At 49.1% G+C, this 23,958-nt stretch overlaps 1 protein-coding gene across 10 annotated transcripts in view; it reads right to left on the reverse strand.

Moving 5' to 3' along the window:
- Window positions 1-335: 335 nt before the first annotated feature.
- Window positions 336-23,958, reverse strand: part of pkib (protein kinase (cAMP-dependent, catalytic) inhibitor beta) — a 127,777-nt gene continuing 104,154 nt past the window's right edge. For 9 of the 10 annotated variants that reach the window (XM_072499342.1, XM_072499348.1, XM_072499341.1 and 6 more), the window contains exons 2-3: window positions 1,952-2,126; window positions 336-996 (exon numbers count right to left, since the gene is read on the reverse strand). In XM_072499342.1, coding sequence (XP_072355443.1) covers window positions 917-996; window positions 1,952-2,099 — 228 coding nt within the window. In that variant the 5' untranslated portion in view covers window positions 2,100-2,126 and the 3' untranslated portion in view covers window positions 336-916. Of the gene's footprint in view, window positions 997-1,951; window positions 2,127-5,589; window positions 5,699-23,958 lie in introns of all 10 variants that reach the window. The other variant, XM_072499344.1, reaches the window with a different exon arrangement.

Raw genomic sequence — 23,958 nt, forward strand, 5'->3', positions numbered from 1 at the left:
TCCAAGTGGCGAGGGGTGTGCTGATTCATCAGTTGAGTGAGATAGATTGTATGCAGCAGGATGTTTTCTTGCCAATATGTTTGTTCTGAAATTTTATATGGTTTTAATGTTCAAGGCCAACACCCCCACCCAATTATGCTGCCCTGAACTCTTCACCACCCATCTCCCAAATCCCCTTTGACCTCCATTTCCCTCTGCCATGGCCCCACTCCACCCCCCGCCCCCACATCATCCCACTGCAGAGTTCTCATAAATAATCAGTTGATATTTGAGCTTTACATTTCAGTTCACATTTGCAAGACAGATTTTTAAGAGGGACACATAAAATAGCAGAGTTTCTTTTTTAAAAGTTGGCTTTTATATCAAAAATCTCATCTAAAAGGTTTTGCAAATACCATACAAGCTACAACAGTACAAAGCAGTCAATGCCCATCTTGGAAGTTCAGAAGACCAGACAGTACAACGCCACAAAGAACATAGAGCAAATAATAGTTTTGGAATTAGAAATAGGACAATCTCCTCTATACGCCATTTTCTAAAATCATTGTTAGAGCAGAAAATAAATTCTAGATGCACTCTAAACGTTGAACCACAAATTACTGATACCTATAAATATTCTAGCCACACATCTTAGATTTTGCCTAGTTATAGCAATATAATTTGAATGTATCAGTGTTGGTAAATGCTATCAGTCAAAGAAAAGGTAATCAGGTAAAACAAAACACGTTGCTTAAATTTTATCTTTGAGAATTCAAACTAATTTTTCTCCATACTCTCAAAAGACCGAAATGCCTAGCTTGCTTAAATTTGGGTGGCAATCTGTGGCTTTGAGCTGATGTATAAATTTGAGCCTCAGGGTGTCTCTTGTGAAAATGATATGTACACTTGTCATGTGATATTGCACTTCAGAGCCCTTTTATGATGCATTGTCCTTCTCCTCACATTCTGGAGGTTTGGGGAGTGCTTCTGATGGGGATGTTTTTTCTTCTCCTTCATCTGGAATCAAATCAAGAGAAAGAAAATAATTATGAATAAAGATATATATCTTGGTTATCGGTTGCTTAGAAAATATAGCTGTGGTGATTGATTTTGTAATTTGAAAAGAAATAATGCACTTTCTTGAATATTTATGATTTATGCAGGTTTTGTTGTATCCTTAGCAATATTATCCAGATATTTCAGAGTGCTGCTGTTCTGTCCAGTTTCATTTTGGCAAAAATCATACTTTTTACAATTAATATCCTTCTTACTCAGTTAGAAAGGAATACCAGTGTTGAATTTGTTTTCATAGGATTTATCTAGATCTTCATTCATTTTTGTTTACACTTCCTATTTAGGAAAGCCTTCACATAGGATGTCATTCTTTGAAATTTTTCATAGAATCCATAGAATCCCTACAGTGCAGAAGGAGGCCATTCAGCCCATCGAGTCTGCATTGACCCTCTGACGGATCACTCTATTTAGGGCCACTCCCCCACCCTATCCTTAACAACCTGCGTATTGATCATGGCTACCTAAGCTACACTCCTTTGGACACTAAGTGACAATTTGTCATGGCCAATCCACCTAACCTGCATGTGTTTGGACTGTGGGAGGAAACTGGATAACCTGGAGGAAACCCACGCAGACCCATGCAAACTCTACACAGACAGGCATGCAAGGCCAGAATTGAACCTGGGTCCCTGGAGCTGTGAGGCAGCAGTGCAAACCACTGAGCCACCCTTTTTGGGTTGTACATACGCTGCTACATGACCTCTTGTGAAGAAATGGTCATTTAACAAATTTGTCGGTGAAGGCCGAGGGTGGCGCCGACCTTTTTGTCGTAAAAGTAGACACATGCTCCGGACATAGCCTCAAAATTGGAGAATTCAGCCCATTGACTTTATATTTCTATTTAGATTGTAGCTACTATAGTGACTAACCACAGGACATTCTTGGCCAAAATCCTTACCTGTGCTTATGGATAACTCTGCCAGTTTGTGTGGTAAATCAGATGAATTGGCTCCTGTTGGAGAGCCAAGGATATCAGGTAAGGCATTTCTGCGGCCTGCCCGTCCTGATGAAACAAAATCTGTGACACCAGGCTCCACATCAGTCATTTCTGAGTCGTCTCCTCATAGCAACAGCTGAAAGAAATAAGGTTAATTGTAATGAAATAGCACATGATGTTCATACTGCTCCTTCAACCCACTACCAAGCCAGACCAAAAATAAATTCCGGACGAAACTGTTCAAGAGCAGTGTATCTATAATAGTTTGCAATTCTTAATCCATGCATAACTTAAGTGACTCCCAACACTGTTTGACAATTAAATCATCCAGATTCACTCAAGAGATATGAGGGTAGATTTTGATCTCATGTGATAGCCGTTTTTTTATTTTCCTATTTTTTTTGTCAGATTTCAGCTGTTGCAAATTGATTATAACAAAGACATAATTAAACAATGCATTGGATTTTTGTTTGCAAGTGTTGTTTTCAAACCACAAATCCAAATAAATATATATTTAAGGCGGTCAAAAAAATCTCATACTGGCTCTATAGTGAGGGTAATGGGTGGAGGACTTGGATCTTAATTATTGTAAAATATTATACAGTTCTTAGTATAGGGCAGCACGGTAGCACAAGTGGCTTGCACTGTGGCTTCACAGCGTCAAGGTCCCAGGTTCGATTCCCCACTGGGTCACTGTCTGTGCGGAGTCTGCACATTCTCCCTGTGTCTGCGTGGGTTTCCTCCGGGTGCTCCGGTTTCCTCCCACAGTCCAAAGACATGCAGGTTAGGTGGATTGGCCATGATAAATTGCCCTTTGTGACCAAAAAAAAGTTTAGGAGGGGTTATTGGGTTATGGGGATAGGGTGGAAGTGAGGGCTTAAAAGGGTCGGCGCAGACTCGATGGGCCGAATGGCCTCCTTCTGCACTGTATGTTCTATGTTCTTGGCAGCATGTGCACTCAAATGTGGTTATTTAACAAGAGGCTGAGTTTTCACGTGGAAAAGTAGAGAAATGAAACTGTCTGTATCTTAGTGTCATTGTGTGTTGTTATAGAAAAGTCTGAGTCAAGACTCTCTTATCCAAACAGGAACATAGGAAATAGGAACAGGAGCAGACCATTTCGCACCTCAAGCCTGCTCTGTCATTCAACTAGATCTTGGCTGATTATCTACCTCAGTGCCATTTTCCCACACTATCGCTGTATACCTTGATATCTTTAATATCTGTCAATCACTGTCTTGAATACACTCAATGACTGAGCCTTCACAATCCCCAGGGGTAGAGAATTCCAAAGGGAATTTCCAAGAGAAAGAGTAGGGCACATTAGGGACCAAGGGGGCAAACTGTGCACGGAGACGGTGGACATTGGTTGGGTGTTAAACAAGTACTTCACATCTATCTTCACTCAGGAGATGGAGGATGTGGGTATAGAATTTGGGGAGAGAGACTGTGAAGTTCTTCAACAGTTTGACATAGTAAGTTTGACATAGTGAGTGAGGGGATTTTAGCGGGCTTAAAAGTAGACAAATCCACAGGTCCCGATGAGTTGTATCCCAAGCTGCTGGGGAGGCAGGGGAGGAAGTTACTGGGACTTTGATCCAAATTTTGAATTCCTCTCTGGCCATGAAGGAGGGGCCAGAGTATTGGAGAACAGTTAATGTAGTGTAATTTTCAAGAATGATGACAGAGATAAACCAGGGAATTACAGACCAATGAGTCTCAAGTCAGTGGTAGGGAAAGTATTGGAGAAAATTCTGAGGGACAGAATCAATTGCCACTTGGCGAGGCAAAGTTTGATCAGTGATAGTCAACGGCTTTGTTAGAGGGAGGTCATACTTACCGAATTTGATTGAACTTTTTGAGGAGGTGATGAGGTCCGTAGATGAGGGTTGTGCTGTTGATGTAGTTTATGTGGGTTTCAGCAAAGCCATTACATGGGATCCAGGCTAACCCTAACCCAAGTTGGATCCAAAACTGGTTTAGTGGTAGGTGACAGAGAGTGGTGGTAGAAGGCTGTATGTGTAACTAGAGGCTGGTGTCCAGCGGCATACCACAGGAATCAATGGTTGTTCCCTAATAGTTTGTGATATATATATATAAACAATATAGATGAGAATGTGGGGAGGATGATAAGTAAGTTTGCGGATGACATAACGATTGGCAAGGTGGTTAACAGTGAGGAAGAAGGTCTTGGGTTACAGGAGAATATAGGCGGGTTGGTCAGGTGGGCAGATCTTTAGCAGATGGAATTTAACGCTAAAAAGCCTGAGGTGATGCACCTTGCAAGGAATAAAAAGACAAGTGAGTACTCAATAAATGGCAGGACACCAGGAAGCTCAAAGGAACAGAGTGATCTTGTTGTGCTTGCCTGCAGATCTCTGAAGGCAGCAGGACAGTAAATAGGGTCATTACGAAGGTATAAGGGACACTTACCTTTATCAGTCGTGGCATAGATTAAAAGAGCAGGGAGTTATGTTGGAGCCATACAAAACTCTCTATTAATAGAACAACAATGCTCTCCCACAGATCAGTCTGATGAATCTTCATTGCTCTCCCGCTGATCAGTCTGATGAATCTTCATTGCACTCCCTCGATGGTATGTATATGCTTTATTAGGTAAGGAGACCAAAGCTGCATACAACACTTCAGGTGTAGTCTCACCAAGACTCTATACAGTTCTGATCACTTCATCATAGTAAGAATGTGATTACACTGGAAAGGGTGCAGAGCAGATTGACCAGGATGTTGCCTGGGATGGAACAAATGAGCCATGAAAGGCTGGACAGGCTCAGGTTGTTTTCTTTCGAGCAGAGAAGGCTGAGGGGGGACCTGATTGAGATGTATAAGATTATGTGGGGTGTGCACAAAGTGGATAGCAAGCAGTTGTTCCCTTTAGTTGAAGGATCAATAATGAGGAGGCATAATTTTAAGCTGAGGAGCAGTAGGTTTAGAAGGGGTTTGAGGAAACAATGTTTCACCCAGTGGTAGGAGTCTGGAATGCACTGCCTGGGCGGGTTGTAGAGGTGTTAAATCTCACAACCTTTAAAAAGGCTCCAAAATGGTCTGACCTGGTCCACTCACCTTGATGCAACAGTCAAGAAAGCCCAACAGCGTCTCTATTTTCTACAGAAGCTAAAGAAATTTGGCATGTCTGCATCAACTCCCTCAAACTTCTACAGATGTGCAATCGAGAGCATCCTATCCGGCTGCATCACAGCCTGGTATGGCAACTGCTCGGCCCAAGATCGCAAAAAACTGCAGAGATGTCTCCTCATCTCAGTTCTAAATAGCTTACCCTTTATTCTGAGGCTGAGCTGTGGTCAGAATCCCGAGCCAGAGGGAACATCCTTCCTGAATTTACTCTGACAATCCCTGTATGAATTTCACAGGTTTCAACGAGCTCACGTCTCATTCTTCTAAACTCCAGAGAACATTCATCAGTCTCCTCTCCTGTATTCAAATCCTCTTACAATAAAGGCTAATATACCATTAGCCTTCCCAATTGCTTGCTACACCTGCAGGTTAGCTTAATGTAACTTATGAACAAAGACACCCAGGTCCCTTTGGGCATCAACACTTCCCAACCTTTTACCATTTACCTGCAGCCAGGATGTTACAGCCCTCCAATGGTGTGTTTCCTGCCAGTGGACATGGCAGGCCATTAAAATTCTGATCCTTCTGGTACTCGACTAGTCACAGCCTGCCATCCTGAAAATGATCCATTTAATAATCTGTTCCTGTCCATTGACCAATTTTCAATCCATGCCATTATATTCTCCCTAAACCCATGTGCTCTAATTTTGTTCACTAATCTCCTGTGTGGGACCTTATCTATTCCGCTAGTTACATGCTCAAAAGGCTCTTAATATGATGGTAAATGTTCAATGGAAGAACTGAGTCAGGAGATTGTGGCATGTATGTCGAGTTTATGGCCTGGTCACTCTGTTCATATACTTGGAGCAACTATACAAAAACGGTAAATAAAAAACTAAAAGTAGTACACAATGATTTTACAACACAGTTCCGTTTCAGTTGCGCTTGCATATCTCCAAAAGTCAGTTCTATGGATGGTTATGACCTTTACCTGGCTTTGTGCAAATTAGCATGCAAGACACATCTTTCACATGAGCAAGGCGTCTGGGTGAATATTATATTGGCTATTGAAGACATGAACGCTTGAAGGTATCAAAAGTTTTAAGAAATAATTAATTAAATGATAATAGTGCCCATATTTCTTATTATAATTTACCAGAACAATATTTTTAAAGAGAACCTTCCTCTTAACTATTATAATGGGGGCAATTCTTCGGCCCTGTTAGCCCCAGGTGCAAATCCCGCTGGACTGGTGAATTTAGTGAGAAGGCTAAAATGAGATTTGTGCTGGGTGTTAAACAATTTCCGATGCTCCCGGCCCGCCGCAGAAAGGGCGAGAACTCAATAAGGGCTTGTTTGCATTCATTTTAATCTCATCAGTGAGATTAAAGTCAAATGCAACAGCCCCCATATGCCCCCATATCTCCCCAGCAGGAAATCACCCGGGTGCAAATCACTACTGGCCCTTAAAACTGGGGACCAGGTGCCATGGACTGCGAGGGGGAGCAAGGAGATGAGTACAACCTGCATATATATCTCTAAGGTAGCCATGCACAAAGCAGCTGCTGCCAGGGTACAGATGGGGTCCTTCGAGGGATGTGGGGTTTGGGTGGACTTGGGCTAGGCTGGAGGGGTTCAGGTCAGGGGGTCACATCTGGGTTAGGGGCCGCAGGGCTACTTTTCTCTCTGTTAGTTTGAAAAGATTTGAACTCTATTCCAGCATGTCTATTTCAAAGAGCTGCCAGGTTGAAATTAAAAGTCTTCTCTCTGTTGCCTTGAAAAGCTTTGAAGTGATTTTTTTCATATTCCATTTCATGCCCCATTCACTTATTGAAGCCTCTGGGCTTTCTGAGATGCCTAAAAGCTTTGAACTGCAAAGTATACATTGAATTTTATGGTCCATTAACTTTTACAAGCGTCTTGATTGACAGTTCCAGGGGGAATTAGCGGTCCATTAACCCTGAAGTGCTTCCTCTTTTGAGCAGGTGTTCTTTCAAACCTTGGTATTTTTATAGTGGGTTCTCCAGAAAGAGGAAGTGCTCTGCCTGACAACATTTGTTTCATAGTGGTGCTTTTTCGACCACTTATGCCTGAATGCATGCCTGTACTGGAGGTCCTTTTCCGCCATAGAAACAGCTGATACAACTCAGGTATCAAAGTCCAAGGGTTCCTCAATGAGGACCTTCTTTCAGCCACAGTAGAATTCTTTGGATATATGTGATGACTATTCTGGAGGGGGGTGGGGGTGCTCATCAGTCTTTGTAACCCTCAGGTAATCAGGGAAATAGCTGATTAGTGCCCTGGCACTGTCCCTGGTACCTTGCTTGGAGCTGTCATAGTGCCAGGATAGTACTGCCCAGGAGCAAGGCCTGAAGTGGGCCTTACTGGTGTGGAACCTTTGGCAACTCCATCGCACAGTGTTACTTACTTTGATGAGGGACTGGTGCTGGCAATTGTGGGGGGGGTGGTGCTGATGCCAGCGAGGATGGTGGGGGGGGCAGGGGGGGGAGTAATGCTGGTGGGCGTGGATTGGGGGGTGGTGGTGTTGGGTCACCATGATGCCTATGTGGTGTTGGGGTGGTCTTGACCCAAACTTTGGTGATGGGGGGTGGTTTCCCTCTGTGGTCAAGGGTTGATGGTGTTCCCCTTGTCTGCAGGGGGTTGTGATGTCGGGTGGGGGGAAATGGACCAGTCACTTAAATTTGAGATTGGGCGCCCTTGAAAAATAACACCGGATCTCTGAGGAGTTGAAGGTTCTGGCATGTTTAGGCTCTGCCTCTCTCAATGCCAGTGCAAAACATGCCCCCCTTGCAAAAAAAAGATGAAGTGGGTTGATTGCGATCAGGATCATGCCAACCCATCTGGTGGGAAAAGCATTTTGCTTCCCATCGGAAATTACACTTGGGGCAAAATTCCCCGCCTCACGACGCTGCAAACGTGAACCGCGATAGGGTGGAGAATCAGGCCAAAATAAAGGCCCCCACCCGGCACCGATTTGGACGCCATGCTCCGGTCCCTCGCTGGTGGAGGTAATGAGGTTTGTGCCCCGTGCCGGCGGCTGCATGCAACACAGGCATTTGCATGCATTTAAATATGATTGGGGTTGGACACAGTGTGCTCTGCCCTTCTGCCCTGCTCCGTTCCTCTCAGGCGGAAGTCTAGTAGGCGGGATTTACTACAAGTATTTAGAACATGGACTGGGCACCATGGCTATGGAGGGGAAGACGGAGACTAAAAAAAACACTGAAAAACCATGAAAACTGTCAGGTTTGCTAGGGGATGATTGCCCGGACCAACGGCAGTAGCAGACAGTGACTTGGTGGCCTCGGGATCAAAGAACAAAGAACAAAGAAATGTACAGCACAGGAACAGGCCCTTCGGCCCTCCAAGCCCGTGCCGACCATACTGCCCGACTAAACTACAATCTTCTACACTTCCTGGGTCCGTATCCTTCTATTCCCATCCTATTCATATATTTGTCAAGATGCCCCTTAAATGTCCCTATCGTCCCTGTCTCCACTACCTCCTCCGGTAGTGAGTTCCAGGCACCCACTACCCTCTGCGTAAAAAACTTGCCTCGTACATCTACTCTAAACTTTGCCCCTCTCACCTTAAACCTATGCCCCCTAGTAATTGACCCCTCTACCCTGGGGAAAAGCCTCTGACTATCCACTCTGTCTATGCCCCTCATAATTTTGTATACCTCTATCAGGTCACCCCTCAACCTCCTTCGTTCCAGTGAGAACAAACCGAGTTTATTCAATCGCTCCTCATAGCTTATGCCCTCCATACCAGGCAACATTCTGGTAAATCTCTTCTGCACCCTCTCTAAAGCCTCCACATCCTTCTGGTAGTGTGGCGACCAGAATTGAACACTATACTCCAAGTGTGGCCTAACTAAGGTTCTATACAGCTGCAACATGACTTGCCAATTCTTATACTCAATGCCCCGGCCAATGAAGGCAAGCATGCCGTATGCCTTCTTGACTACCTTCTCCACCTGTGTAGCCCCTTTCAGTGATCTGTGGACCTGTACTCCTAGATCTCTTTGACTTTCAATACTCTTGAGGGTTCTACCATTCACTGTATATTCCCTACCTGCATTAGCCCTTCCAAAATGCATTACCTCACATTTGTCCAGGTTAAACTCCATCTGCCATCTCTCCGCCCAAGTCTCCAGACAATCTAAATCCTGCTGTATCCTCAGACAGTCCTCATCGCTATCCGCAATTCCACCAACCTTTGTGTCGTCTGCAAACTTACTAATCAGACCAGTTACATTTTCCTCCAAATCATTTATATATACTACAAAGAGCAAAGGTCCCAGCACTGATCCCTGTGGAACACCACTGGTCACAGCCCTCCAATTAGAAAAGCATCCCTCCATTGCTACCCTCTGCCTTCTATGGCCTAGCCAGTTCTGTATCCACCTTGCCAGTTCACCCCTGATCCCGTGTGACTTCACCTTTTGTACTAGTCTACCATGAGGGACCTTGTCAAAGGCCTTACTGAAGTCCATATAGACAACATCTACTGCCCTACCTGCATCAATCATCTTAGTGACCTCCTCGAAAAACTCTATCAAGTTAGTGAGACACGACCTCCCCTTCACAAAACCGTGCTGCCTCTCACTAATACGTCCATTTGCTTCCAAATGGGAGTAGATCCTGTCTCGAAGAATTCTCTCCAGTAATTTCCCTACCACTGAAGTAAGGCTCACCGGCCTGTAGTTCCCGGGATTATCCCTGCCACCCTTCTTAAACAGAGGAACAACATTGGCTATTCTCCAGTCCTCCGGGACATCCCCTGAAGACAGCGAGGATCCAAAGATTTCTGTCAAGGCCTCAGCAATTTCCTCTCCAGCCTCCTTCAGTATTCTGGGGTAGATCCCATCCGGCCCTGGGGACTTATCTACCTTAATATTCTTTAAGACACCCAACACCTCGTCTTTTTGGATCACAATGTGACCCAGGCTATCTACACCCCCTTCTCCAGACTCAACATCTACCAATTCCTTCTCTTTGGTGAATACTGATGCAAAGTATTCATTTAGTACCTCGCCCATTTCCTCTGGCTCCACACATAGATTCCCTTGCCTATCCTTCAGTGGGCCAACCCTTTCCCTGGCTACCCTCTTGCTTTTTATGTAAGTGTAAAAAGCCTTGGGATTTTCCTTAACCCTATTTGCCAATGACTTTTCATGACCCCTTCTAGCCCTCCTGACTCCCTGCTTAAGTTCCTTCCTACTTTCCTTATATGCCACACAGGCTTCGTCTGTTCCCAGCCTTTTAGCCCTGACAAATGCCTCCTTTTTCTTTTTGACGAGGCCTACAATATCATTCGTCATTCAAGGTTCCCGAAAATTGCCGTATTTGTCTTTCTTCCTCACAGGAACATGCCTGTCCTGTATTCCTATCAACTGACACTTGAAAGCCTCCCACATGTCAGATGTTGATTTGCCCTCAAACATCCGCCCCCAATCTATGCTCTTCAGTTCCCGCCTAATATTGTTATAATTAGCCTTCCCCCAATTTAGCACATTCATCCTCGGACCACTCTTATCCTTGTCCACCAGTACTTTAAAACTTACTGAATTGTGGTCACTGTTACCGAAATGCTCCCCTACTGAAACATCTACCACCTGGCCGGGCTCATTCCCCAATACCAGGTCCAGTACCGCCTCTTCCCTAGTTGGACTGTTTACATATTGTTTTAAGAAGCCCTCCTGGATGCTCCTTACAAACTCTGCCCCGTCTAAGCCCCTGGCACTAAGTGAGTCCCAGTCAATATTGGGGAAGTTGAAGTCTCCCATCACCACAACCCTGTTGTTTTTACTCTTTTCCAAAATCTGTCTACCTATCTGCTCCTCTATCTCCCGCTGGCTGTTGGGAGGCCTGTAGTATACCCCCAACATTGTGACTGCACCCTTCTTATTCCTGATCTCTACCCATATAGCCTCACTGCCCTCTGAGGTGTCCTCTCGCTGTATAGCTGTGATACTCTCCTGAACAAGTAGCGCAACTCCGCCTCCCCTTTTACATCCCCCTCTATCCCGCCTGAAACATCTAAAACCTGGAACGTTTAGCTGCCAATCCTGCCCTTCCCTCAACCAGGTCTCTGTAATGGCAACAACATCATAGTTCCAAGTAGTAATCCAAGCTCTAAGTTCATCTGCCTTACCCGTAATGCTCCTTGCATTAAAACATATGCACTTCAGGCCACCAGACCCGCTGTGTTCAGCAACTTCTCCCCGTCTGCTCTGCCTCAGAGCCACACTGTCCATATTCCCTAGTTCTCCCTCAACGCTCTCACCTTCTGACCTATTGCTCCCGTGCCCACCCCCCTGCCATACTAGTTTAAACCCTCCCGTGTGACACTAGCAAATCTCGCGGCCAGGATATTTATGCCTCTCCGGTTTAGATGCAACCCGTCCATCTTATACAGGTCACACCTGCCCCGGAAGAGCTCCCAGTGGTCCAGATAACCGAAAGCCTCCCTCCTACACCAGCTGTTTAGCCACGTGTTTGTCTGCTCTATCTTCCTATTTCTAGCCTCACTGGCACGTGGCACAGGGAGTAATCCCGAGATTACAACCCTCGAGGTCCTGTCTTTTAACTTTCTGCCTAGCTCCCTGAACTCCTGCTGCAGGACCTCATGCCTCTTCCTGCCTATGTCGTTAGTACCAATATGTACAATGACCTCTACCTGTTTGCCCTCCCCCTTCAGGATTCCCTCTACCCGTTCGGAGACATCCTGGACCCTGGCACCAGGGAGGCAACATACCATCCTGGAGTCTCTTTCACGTCCACAGAAGCGCCTATCTGTTCCCCTGACTATAGAGTCCCCTATAACTATTACTCTTCTGCGCTTTGACCCTCCCTTCTGAACATCAGAGCCAGCCGTGGTGCCACTGCTCTGGCTGCTGCTGTTTTCCCCTGATAGGCTATCCCCCCCGACAGTATCCAAAGGGGTATATCTGTTCGAGAGGGGGACAACCACAGGGGATTCCTGCACTGACTGCCTGCCCTTTCTGGTGGTCACCCATTTCTCTGCCTGCACCTTGGGTGTGACCACACTTACATAACTGCGATCTATGACGCTTTCCGCCACCTGCATGCTCCTAAGTGCATCCAATTGCTGCTCCAACCGAACCATGCGGTCTGTGAGGAGCTGCAGTTGGGTGCACTTTCTGCAGATGAAGCCATCCAGGACGCTGGAAGCCTCCCGGACCTGCCACATCTCACAGTCAGAGCACAGCACCCCTCTAACTGACATTGCGTCAATTAATTAAAATTAAAATTTGTCTTTTTTTTTTCAGGGTAGCCTGGATCAGACAGCCGTTGTTGCAGTCTGTCTTTTAAACGCAACCATTGGCTGCTCATGCTGCTGAGTGCTGCCGGTGTCCTTTCAAAGCTCAAAAGGCCTCTGGTCATCTGGGAGCCCATCCAGGCCGTCCCTCTGGACACGCTCATAACCCAGCTGTATCAGCAAGAGCCAAGCTCAATCAAGAGCCCCCTAGGTGTTGGCACTCTTCAGAGGCGCTGCCCTAAAGCAGAGGAAGCAGGGGATCAGCAGAGCTCACCCCACCAGTGGGCACCTGGACTGCAGCCTTTGGAACCCTCCCTCATTCTCTGCCCCTCTCAGGACAGAGGACTCAACAGTGAGTTCCACCCCTCCGGATCACCAGCTGTCTCCTCATGGTGAGATTGCCAGCGCTGACTGCCTCTGCAATCACCGCAGGAGGACAGGCTTGTGTCTGCGGCCCATGCTGGGGAAGAGGGTGTCCCTCGGACTCCCGACTTCAGGGGGCAGATCTTCTCTGAGCCATCTTGGTGGCTGCAGTGAGTGTGTGGTGAGTGGAGTGCTTAAAAACATCTCCAGCTGCCAGGCTCTTTGTCGCTAACTCCGGCCCAGTGGTTAGAACGGCCACTGGACCGGGAAGTGCTTGGAATTGCCCAGAATAGCGACCCCCAAAGGGATGACGAACCACACGCAATTCAGTCCCGACATCAATACTTAGGGCTTGTAGCGCCAGGAATGACCTCACTATCGAATGTAACTCTGTTACTATTGCGGATTCCAGTGAGGAATGCCCCCCCCTGCCCCACCCCCCGAGGTCACACTTAGCGGAGCTCCTCAGTACAGGAAGAGAGATCGGGATGCCATTTTAAAATAGTGCTACGGTCTCCTGATCCCCTGAACGTGACCAGCGGACCCCCTCAACGCCCCTACTCCTATAAGGGGTCCTCGGATCTATCTCGTCCATAAATCTTTTTAGTGTTCCGCCATCCACTGCACTCTGGGATAGAGAATTCCACAGAATCATGACCCTTTGAGTGAAGTAATTCCTCCTCATTTCTGTTTTAAATCTGTCCTCGAGCTTAAAACTATGGCATCTCCTTCTAGAATGTCCCCACGCCCGCCGGAAAATGGGCGAGAATCACTCTGGACTTTTTCCTCGAAGGTCCGGGGTAATTCTCCGTTTTCAGGGGGCTAGCAGGGCCCCCGTGTACGCCCCGCAGCTCTGGCTGCCGGCGGGGCCCTGTTGTCCAGACTGCGTGGCCGCGCATGTGCATGGCGGCCGCAAGCTGGTCCGGCATTCACACGCGGCGGCCCACCTCGGCGTGGGCGCCGCTGATATGACGGAGCCAAACAGCGGGCCCGTGGAGCAAGGTAGGCCCCTCCCAGATCGCGATGGCCCGCCCATCGGTGGCCCCCGATTGTGGGCCTGGCCACTGCTGAGGTCTCCCCCTGGAGTCAGATACTCCCCGCCCCCCACCAGGACCACCACCCCGGCCGCGGGTCCGAGCTCCCGCCGGGTGGTACCAGATGTAAACCACGCCGGCTTTCGGCCAGTCGACTGCAGAGAATCGCCGCGGGGCCTCTTCCAACGGCCCCCGACCGGCGTTGCGTCGACCGCTTGAGCGACTGCGGGTCCGCGGAAGCGCCGTTGCACCGGATTTCCGGCGTGAACGGCTATTCTCCGCCCCCTGCGCCGGCCGCAATTCTGCCGCGGAGGGTCAGAGAATCCGGCCTCTGTTTCATGCTTTTTGCATGCGTTAGACACTATTGGCATGTTTTGTCACTAACATCTGGTTTGAAAACTATTTGAGGTGATCGCAATACGTTATCCAGTTGACTCTGTTGTGTTTTATAATTGGAGAAAACAAATTTGGTGTACGCATTTAATCAGATTTTTACAGAGATTTCTTATTGGTATTCTAATAGCTGGTGAATTAAAAATGTTCCCATATTCGGTATCTCCAAGATGATTCAGTAAGACAAATCTGAAGCCATCATCATCGGTATTGGCTACTTGAGTCTTTTTAATATTAGAAAAGGGTCAAATGTTCTCTGGTTACTTAGAGATTTCTAAATTTCACTTATACTGGAAAGTTGAAGTAGTTCATCCAGCATAGAGATGTTTGTATTGTTTGGGAATCACAATATTGGTGTCCATTATGAGATGGATCGGTACAAACTGCGCATGATCCAGAGAGTGTTTAACATCATGTCTGCAAAAGTTGTGACAAGGAAAAGAATTAAGTTTAGTCTGGTAAATAGCATTGCTTTGGAAGGAGATGTTTGTCCAGCTGTAAAAAAAATCCCTTTGTTGTTGTATGGAGTTGAGGCTGGGATCTGATCACCTTTGGTCCTGTAAGGTGAAAGAGTGGATTTGAAGGGCCGAGTGGACTCCTGCTCCTAATTCTTGTGATCAAGGTCAACTCCATGAGGCTATTGATGTGTTAGGCAGGTTGGTTCGATGTGGACTGCACTCGATGCAGGGAAGTTAGAAACAGATGTCTAACACAGGAGAAGATCTAACACTGTTTTATTCAACTAGATGAACTGCTGAACATATTCAGCTGTGGGTCGACACTATACTGATCTGACGAGTGACCTTGTAGTAGCCTGACCAGACTTACTAGCTACCGCATGGTGTTTGTGCTTGCTAGCTCGTGGATTCTGACTGTCTCAGTAGCTGGGTCCCGAGAGAGTGGGAAACCTAGTGCCCTCTGGCTTTACAGTGGTAGTGTCCTGTCTGGTGATTGGCTGTGCTGTGTTGTACGCTTACTGGTCATCCTGTGTGTCAATCACTGCCTGCCTGCATCTCATTATATACATGAATGGGTATTATGAAATCTCCCCTTTTTTTTTTTAGTTAAATAAATACTGAGGTGTGTATATATATATATATATATATGCCTGACTATATACAAACGGTGATTAACAAACGTATATACATGGGAAGGTGTCGATTGAGCAGATACATGGCAAACTAAGCAATATTTACAAGAGTTTAGTCGATGGATTCAGTCACAAAAATTTACAAAAGTTAAGTCTACAGATTCAGTCTTTGTGGCGGGCGACAAATTCTTGTTGATCGCCGCAGAGGTGGATCAGGAGCCGCCTGCACGTGGAGAGGTGGGATCGTTGCCATTGCGGTGGTCGTGTGGGCCGACAGGAATGCTAGCAGACCGGTGGCCTCGTGGCAGGGTACGTCCGGAGGAAGCATGATAGCCGGCGGAGCACTACGGTCAGGTGGTGGGCGTGGAACTCTTCGCAATGCCCGTCTGTTGCGCCGTAGCAGGGAGCCATCAGCCATGCGAACAATGAAAGGCCTCGGAGCAACTTGTTTGACACCAACAGCTGTGGCTGACCAACCGCCCTCAGGCAATTGGACGCGAACATGATCGGCTGGAGCCTGCTCAGGTAAATCCGTGGCATGAGCATCATATGTGGCCTTCTGTTGGGCCCGTGACTGCTGCACTTTCTGTAGGACCATGAGGTGGTCAAGGTCTGGAACCTGGATGGCTGGAACTGCGGTCCTCAGAGTGCGATTCATGAGCATCTGCGCTGGAGACAACCCAGTGGACAGTGGGGTTGCCCTGTCTGCCAGCATTGCCAGGTTCAAGTCAGTGCCTGAGTCTGCAGCTTTGCACAGCAACCGCTTGACAATATGGACCCCTTTCTCGGCCTTCCCGTTTGATTGCGGGTAGTGGGGACTGGAGGTAATGTGACGGAAGTTGTAGGACTGTGCAAAATCAGACCATTCTTGGCTGTAAAAGCATGGACCGTTGTCGCTCATTACCGTGAGCGATGTCCCGTGCCTGGCGAACGTTTCTTTGCAGGCTTTGATGACCGCCTTCGACGTGAGGTCGGACAGTTTCACCACTTCTGGGTAACTGGAGAAGTAGTCGACCAGGAGTATGTACTCACGCCCCTTGGCGTGAAAAAGGTCTACACCTACTTTCGACCACGGAGAGGTCATGATCTCGTGCTGTTGCAGTGTTTCCTTGGGTTGAGCCGGTTGAAACTTCTGACAGGTGGGGCAGCTGAGGACCGTGTTGGCAATATCCTGGTTAATGCCCGGCCAGTAAATCGCCTCCCGAGCTCTGCGTCAGCATTTCTCGACTCCAAGGTGACCCTCATGGAGTTGACCCAGCACCATAGCCTGCATGCTTTGAGGAATAACAATCCTGTCGAGTTTCAGAAGGATTCCCTCCACAACCGTCAGCTCGTCTTTCACATTAAAGAGTTGGGGACATTGTTCCTTCTGCCAGCCATGGGTAAGGTGTTGCATCACATGCTGCAGCAAAGGATCCTTGGCCGTTTCCTCACGAATTTGGACCACCCGTTCGTCAGAGGCTGGGATATTGGTGGCACACAATTGCACTTGCGCTTCTATGTGGCAGATGAAGTCACCTTGTTCACACGGTGTGGTGATGGACCGGGATAGGGCATCTGCAATGATCAGCTCTTTGCCTGGCGTGTAGACAAGTTTGAAGTCATAGCGGCAGAGCCGAAGAAGAATTCGCTGTAACCAAGGTGTCATGTCATTTAAATCCTTCTGGATTATGTGGACTAGAGGCCTGTGGTCCATTTCCACCGTGAATTTCGGCAGGCTGTAAATGTAGTCATGAAACTTGACTATTCCTGTCAGGAGACCCAGACACTCCTTTTCGATCTGGGCATACCGTTGCTCAGTGGGCGTCATGACCCTGGAGGCATGCGCCACTGGAGCCCAGGACGAGGAGTCATCACGCTGAAGGAGCACCGCCCCAATGCCGGCCTGGCTTGCATCAGTTGATACCTTGGTTTCCTTGGTTGGGTCGAAGAACGCTAGAACTGGGGCTGTGGTGAGCTGCGCCTTCAGTTCATGCCATTCCGCTTCATGTGTAGGCAACCACTGGAATTCCGTTGACTTAATGACGAGATAGCGGAGGGACGTGGTGTGGGATGCCATATTGGGAATGAATTTCCCGAGAAAGTTGACCATCCCGAGGAAGCGGGGGACCGCCTTCTTGTCCTCCGGGGTTTTCATGGCGTTGATCGCCAAGACCTTGTCGGCGTCTGGCCGCACACCCTGCCGCGAGATGTGGTCGCCTAGAAACTTTATATCAGATTGACCAAATGAGCACTTGGCCCTGTTGAGCTGGAGACCATGTTCATGAATTCGCTGGAAGACCTGCTTGAGGCAAGCGATGTGCTCCTGGGACGTTGTGGACCAGATGATCACGTCGTCCACATCTCATACCCCCTCGATGCCCTCCATTATCTACTCCATGATGCGATGAAACACTTCGGAGGCAGATATGATACCGAAAGGCATGTGGTTGTAACAGTAGCGGCCGAACGGGGTGTTGAACGTGCACAGCTTGCGACTAGACACGTCCAGCTGTATTTGCCAAAAACCCTGGGAGGCGTCCAGCTTAGTTAAGAATTTGGCATGAGCCATCTCACTGGTTAACTCTTCACGCTTCGGGATCGGGTAGTGCTCCCGCATGATGTTGTAGTTTAGATCCTTGGGATCAATGAAAATGCGGACCTCCCCTGATGGCTTCTTTACGCATACCATGGAGCTGACCCAGTCTGTTGGCTCCGTGACCTTCGAGCTGATGCCCTGGTCTTGGAGGTCCTGTCGTTGCTTTTTCAGACGATCCTTGAGGGGAGCCGGCACCCGGCGTGGTGCATGGATTACAGGGATGGCGTTCGGCTTGAGCAGTATTTTATATCGGTACGGGAGCGTGCCCATTCCATCGAAAACACTGTGGTACTGCGTGATAATGTAATCTATGTCGGCTTGCATATTTCCCTCGTGCGAGGCCGTCACCGGTGACAATGACATGGTGTGGACTCGCTGAACCAGGTTCAGGAGCTTGCAGGCACGAGCACCGAGCAGGGACGCCCTGTCAGGCCCGACGATTTCAAACCGTAACGTTGCCTTGATCGCCTTGTTCGATACCCCTAGTTGACACGAGCCACTGGCAGCTATGGCATTGTCATTGTAGTCAAGGAGCTGGCAGGCCGGTGGAAGAATGCTTGGTCGGGCCCGGATGGTGTCGAGGTCAGATTGTGAGATGAGGTTCGCAGATGCGCCGGTGTCCAGTTTAAATCGGATGCGAGCCTTGTTAACTGTGAGGACAGCTCACTCATCGTCGCGATCCACACTGAGGATCGAGAGGTGTTGCGCAGGTGAGGTGGAGGCCAGCTCATGTGTGTTTATGATGCCCACCCGATATGGAGACTTGAGGCAGTCAGCATCAGGGTCCGTTGGGCTGTCGGCATCAGAATCTGGCATGCCTTGTTGTATTGAACGGATACTTCTGCGCCGCAGCTGGGATCGCTGGCTGCTGAGCGGTGGAGCGGATCTGTAGAGGGCTGCATAGTGGCCAAACTTGCCATGCTGGAGACATCAACGTTCTCTTGCCGCTTTAAGTGGGCGGAGCCACAATTCGGACACGTCATGATGCTGACGTCAGCGCAATCGTGCGCCATCATGCATGCGCAGTGCGGTCGACCGACGTGCCCAGTCAGGTTTTCGGTCTTGTCATCCACCCGGTCGTGGTGCGCATGCGCAGGGATCCGAGAAAAGCGCGCAAAATGGCCACTCTCCTCGATGCTCAGGCCCTGCATCTGTGCAATGGCCTGCACCCCTTCTGCCTCGTGGGAGGCCAGCTTTACAGTTTCTGCTGCCCTGATGTGGGAGTAACGATTCTTAGCATGCTCATGGATAACGCACAGCTCGATAGCGACAAAGAGGGTCAACTGTCTGACTTTCAGGAGCTGCTGCCGAAGGGAGTCGGAGTGGACACCGAAAACGATCTGATCCCGGATCATGGAATCAGCCGTCGAATCATAGTTACATGACTGCGTTAGGATGCGGAGATGGGTGACGAAGGGCTGAAAAGGTTCATCCTTACCCTGAAGCCTCTGCTGGAAGATGTACCATTCAAAGCTCTCATTCACCTCAATGTCGCAGTGGCTGTCAAACTTCAGCAGGACTGTTTTGAATTTTGTTTTGTCTTTGCCGTCGGCAAACGTAAGCGAATTGTAGATGTGGATGGCGTGGTCCTCCGTGGTGGAGAGAAATAGCGCGATCTTCCTGGCATCCGATGCTGCCTCAAGGTCGGAGGCCTCGATGTACAAGAGGAACTTTTGCTTGAAGATTTTCCAGTTGGCACCGAGGTTGCCGGAGATGCAGAGTTGCGGAGGAGGCTGGATGTTTTCCATTTCGCTGAATGGCTGCTTGCTGGTCAATGCTGATTCACTTGAGGTAGGTCCGTCAAGATCAGTATCACTCTGGTACCATGATGTGTTAGGCAGGTTGGTTCGATGTGGACTGCACTTGATGCAGGGAAGTTAGAAACAGACGTCTAACACAGGAGAAGATCCAACACTGCTTTATTCAACTAGATGAACTGCTGTATATATTCAGCTGTGGGTTGACACTATACTGATCTGACTAGTGACCTTGTAGTAGCCTGACCAGACTTACTAGCTACCGCATGTTTGTACTTGCTAGCTCGTAGACTCTGACTGTCTCAGTAGCTGGGTCCCGAGAGAGTGGGAAACCTAGTGCCCTCTGGCTTTATAGTGGTAGTGTCCTGTCTGGTGATTGGCTGTGCTGTGTTGTGTGCTTACTGGTTGTTATAACCTGCCTACTGACGATTGGCTGGGGACTAATGATTATCCCACAATCCTGTGGGAGTATGAACTTCCCCAATGAGGGGGGGCAGAGAAACTCCTAGTATAAATAAGCTGGCCAGTCCAGGAACCAGGAGGAAGGAGAAGGTAGCAAGGGAAGTTACTGCTACTGCTATGTATACATTGTTATAGTGAATAAACATTATTATTTTGTATCCTTAAAACTCGTGCTGGATTCTTCGGGGCCCTTACAAAACTGGCGACGAAGGTAAAAGTGAATAGCTGTCTACACTGCTGAAGCCACCTCCCTGGATTTTTGTTGGATACAGGTTGGAAGTTGTTTTCTATTATACCATGCCTCTGTACGGACGTTTGGATGTTTTTGATGCTGCGCTGGAAAGCTGGAACCAGTACACGCAACGGATGCGTTACTATTTCCGGGCAAACAATATCACTGAAAACGAGCGCCAGGTGGTCATATTGCTCACCGCCTGCGGACCGCATACGTTTGGGGTGATTAGGAGCCTTACGTACCCAGCTGCGCCGGACACCAAAACGTTTGACGAACTTGTGAATACAGTGGGGCAACACTTTAACCCAACCCCGTCCACGATAGTCCAGCGTTACCGGTTTAATACCGCTGAGAGGACCCCTGGAGAATCCCTTGCCGATTTTTTATCCAGGCTACGCGGGATTGCGGAATACTGTGACTATGGTGAGACCTTGTCAGAAATGTTACGCGACCGTTTGGTTTGCGGTATTAACAATGCGGCCACCCAGAGAAAGTTGTTAGTGGAGCCAACATTGACTTTTCAACAGGCAATACAAATAGTCTTGTCCCGAGAGAGCGCAGAGCGAGGAGTACAGGAGCTACAGGGAATGGAAGTGCATGCCTTGGGGCGAAACCCTTTCCGCCCAAAAACGTCCCCCTGCACTCCTGTGGTACCTTGGGCGAGGCAACGACCAGACCGACGCCAGTGGCCATCGGACATTCCTGCCCGAAGGGAGCCTTCTCCAGAGCCAATGGATGAGGAGCCATGTCCGTGTCAGACTTGTAGGCGCCGACCCCGTCGCGGACGGCGGTCCTGGGGACGCCAGAGGTGCCGTCGTTCCGACCGAAACTGGGACCAGCCCAGGGGCCGTAACTGGGACCAGCCCAGAGGCCGTACCTTCCATGTGGATGAACCTGCGGCGACCACTCCTGAGGACGTGGAGACGGAGGACGACTGCCTGCAGCTGAATTGTGTGGCAGCTCCCCATGTGGCCCCCATTAAGGTGACAGTACGGGTCAATGGCCACCCGCTGGAGATGGAGTTGGATACTGGCGCAGCGGTCTCCGTGATCGCCCAGAGGACATTCGACCGCATCAAGCAGGGTATACAGACCCTTACACTAACTGACTCACAGGCCAGGTTGGCCACCTACACGGGGGAACCACTGGACATTGCAGGAACTACAATGACCCCTGTTGTCTATGGACGCCAGGAGGGGCGTTTCCCACTTATCGTAGTGCGTGGCCATGGGCCCAGCCTGTTGGGTCAGGACTGGTTGCGCCATTTGCGGTTGCAATGGCAGCACATCCTCCAAACAGTTTCTGGAGGGTTGACTGAGGTGCTAGGACGATACCCATAGGTATTCCAGCCTGGTCTGGGGAAAATAAAAGGGGCCGTAGCCCGTATCCAAGTTGAACCAGGAGCCACACCGCGCTATTTCCGGGCGCGCCCAGTGCCTTACGCTTTGCTCGAGAAGGTAGAAGGGGAGCTCACTCGTTTGGAGAGTTTGGGTATTATCAGGCCTGTCCGTTTTGCTGACTGGGCAGCACCAATTGTGCCAGTAATGAAGCCAGATGCCACAGTTCGCTTGTGTGGCGACTATAAACTTACAGTGAATACAGTTTCCCGACTCGACCGATACCCAATGCCTCGCATAGAGGATCTCTACGCGAAACTTGCAGGCGGATTCTCATTCACAAAATTAGATATGAGTCACGCCTACCTGCAGTTGGAGCTGGACCCTGCCTCCCGACCATATGTAACAATTAACACACACCGGGCCCTGTATGAATATACACGGTTGCCCTTTGGAGTATCCTCTGCCTGCGCAATTTTTCAACGTGTTATGGAGGGCACTTTGAGAGGTTTACCACGTGTGGCTGTCTACCTAGATGACGTGTTGATTACAGGGACGTGGAGCAAGAGCATTTGGAAAATCTGGAGGCTGTCCTTAAACGCCTTTCGGAGGCTGGAGTCCGTTTACGTCACACAAAGTGCGTATTTCAGGCAAAAGAAGTAGTCTACCTAGGTTATTGGGTGGACCGCGAGGGTCTGCACCCCGTCGCAGAGAAGGTGCGTGCAATTCAACATGCCCCCACCCCGACTGACACTTCGCATCTTTGTTCTTTTCTCGGTCTCGTAAACTATTACGGGAAGTTCCTCCCCAATCTGGCAACTACGCTGGCCCCCTTACACCTGCTGCTAAAGAAAAATCACACCTGGGTTTGGGGTCAGCCGCAAGAAACCACTTTCCGGCGGGTAAAGCAACAATTGTCGTCGTCTGGGTTACTAACCCACTATGATCCGGGTAAGCCTTTGCTCGTCACATGTGATGCATCCCCGTATGGTATTGGGGCTGTCCTGTCCCACAAGATGGAGAACGGGGCCGATCGACCGATAGCTTTCGCCTCCCGCACATTGACTGCAGCGGAGAAGAAGTACGCGCAGATCGAGAAGGAGGGCCTGGCAGTGGTTTTCGCGGTGAAACGCTTCCACCAGTATGTGTACGGCCGCCATTTCACTATCGTGACTGATCATAAGCCCCTGCTGGGACTCTTCAGAGAGGATAAGCCGATACCGCCCATTGCTTCTGCACGGATCCAGCGCTGGGCTTTGTTGCTTGCTGCATATGAGTATTCTCTGGAGCACAAACCAGGTACGCAGATAGCAAATGCCGACGCACTGAGCCGATTGCCTTTATCGACCGGCCCCATGTCGACCCCCACGACCGGTGAGGTGGTCGCAACCCTAAATTTTATGGACACCTTGCCTGTCACGGCATCACAGATCCGTGAGTGGACCCAGACGGAGCCAGTCCTGTCAAAGGTTCGGCACATAGTCCTGTATGGTGGGCAGCATAGACAGCTCCCAGGCGAGTTACGGGCATTTTCCTCCAAGCTGTCAGAGTTCAGCGTGGAAGACGGCATCCTCTTGTGGGGGACGCGTGTGGTTGTCCCGGAAAATGGCCAGGAGCTGATATTATCAGACTTGCACAATGGGCATCCGGGCGTGACCAAGATGAAAATGTTGGCCCGGAGTTATGTCTGGTGGCCAGGCCTCGACACCGACATTGAGAAGGTGGCCCAAAACTGCTCCATTTGCCAGGAGCATCAGAAGCTTCCGCCGGCTGCGCCCCTACATCACTGGGAATGGCCAGGGCGGCCTTGGGCACGCTTACATGCAGATTTCGCAGGCCCTTTTCAGGGATCCATGTTCCTTCTACTAATTGACGCCCAGTCCAAATGGCTGGAGGTGCATAAGATGCAGGGGACAACGTCCTGTGCAACAATTGAAAAAGTGCGTTTATCATTTAGCACGCATGGCCTCCCCGAGGTGCTGGTCACAGATAATGGCACTCCATTCACGAGTGAGGAGTTTGCTAGGTTTACAAAGATGAACGGCATCCGCCATATCCGCACTGCCCCTTACCACCCGGCTTCAAATGGGTTGACAGAGCGTGCAGTGCAAACATTCAAAAGAGGCCTAAAGAAGCAGTCTTCCAGATCAATGGACACGAGACTGGCTCGGTCTTTGTTTACGTACAGGACCACCCCCCATACAGTGACTGGGGTAGCTCCCGCAGAACTCCTAATGGGCCGGAGACTTCGCACCCGCCTTAGTATGGTCTTCCCGGACATTGGCGCAAAAGTACGCCGCACACAAGAACGGCAGGGA

Source organism: Scyliorhinus torazame, chromosome 4 (genome assembly GCF_047496885.1).
Source record: "Scyliorhinus torazame isolate Kashiwa2021f chromosome 4, sScyTor2.1, whole genome shotgun sequence".
Taxonomy (NCBI): Eukaryota; Metazoa; Chordata; class Chondrichthyes; order Carcharhiniformes; family Scyliorhinidae; genus Scyliorhinus; species Scyliorhinus torazame.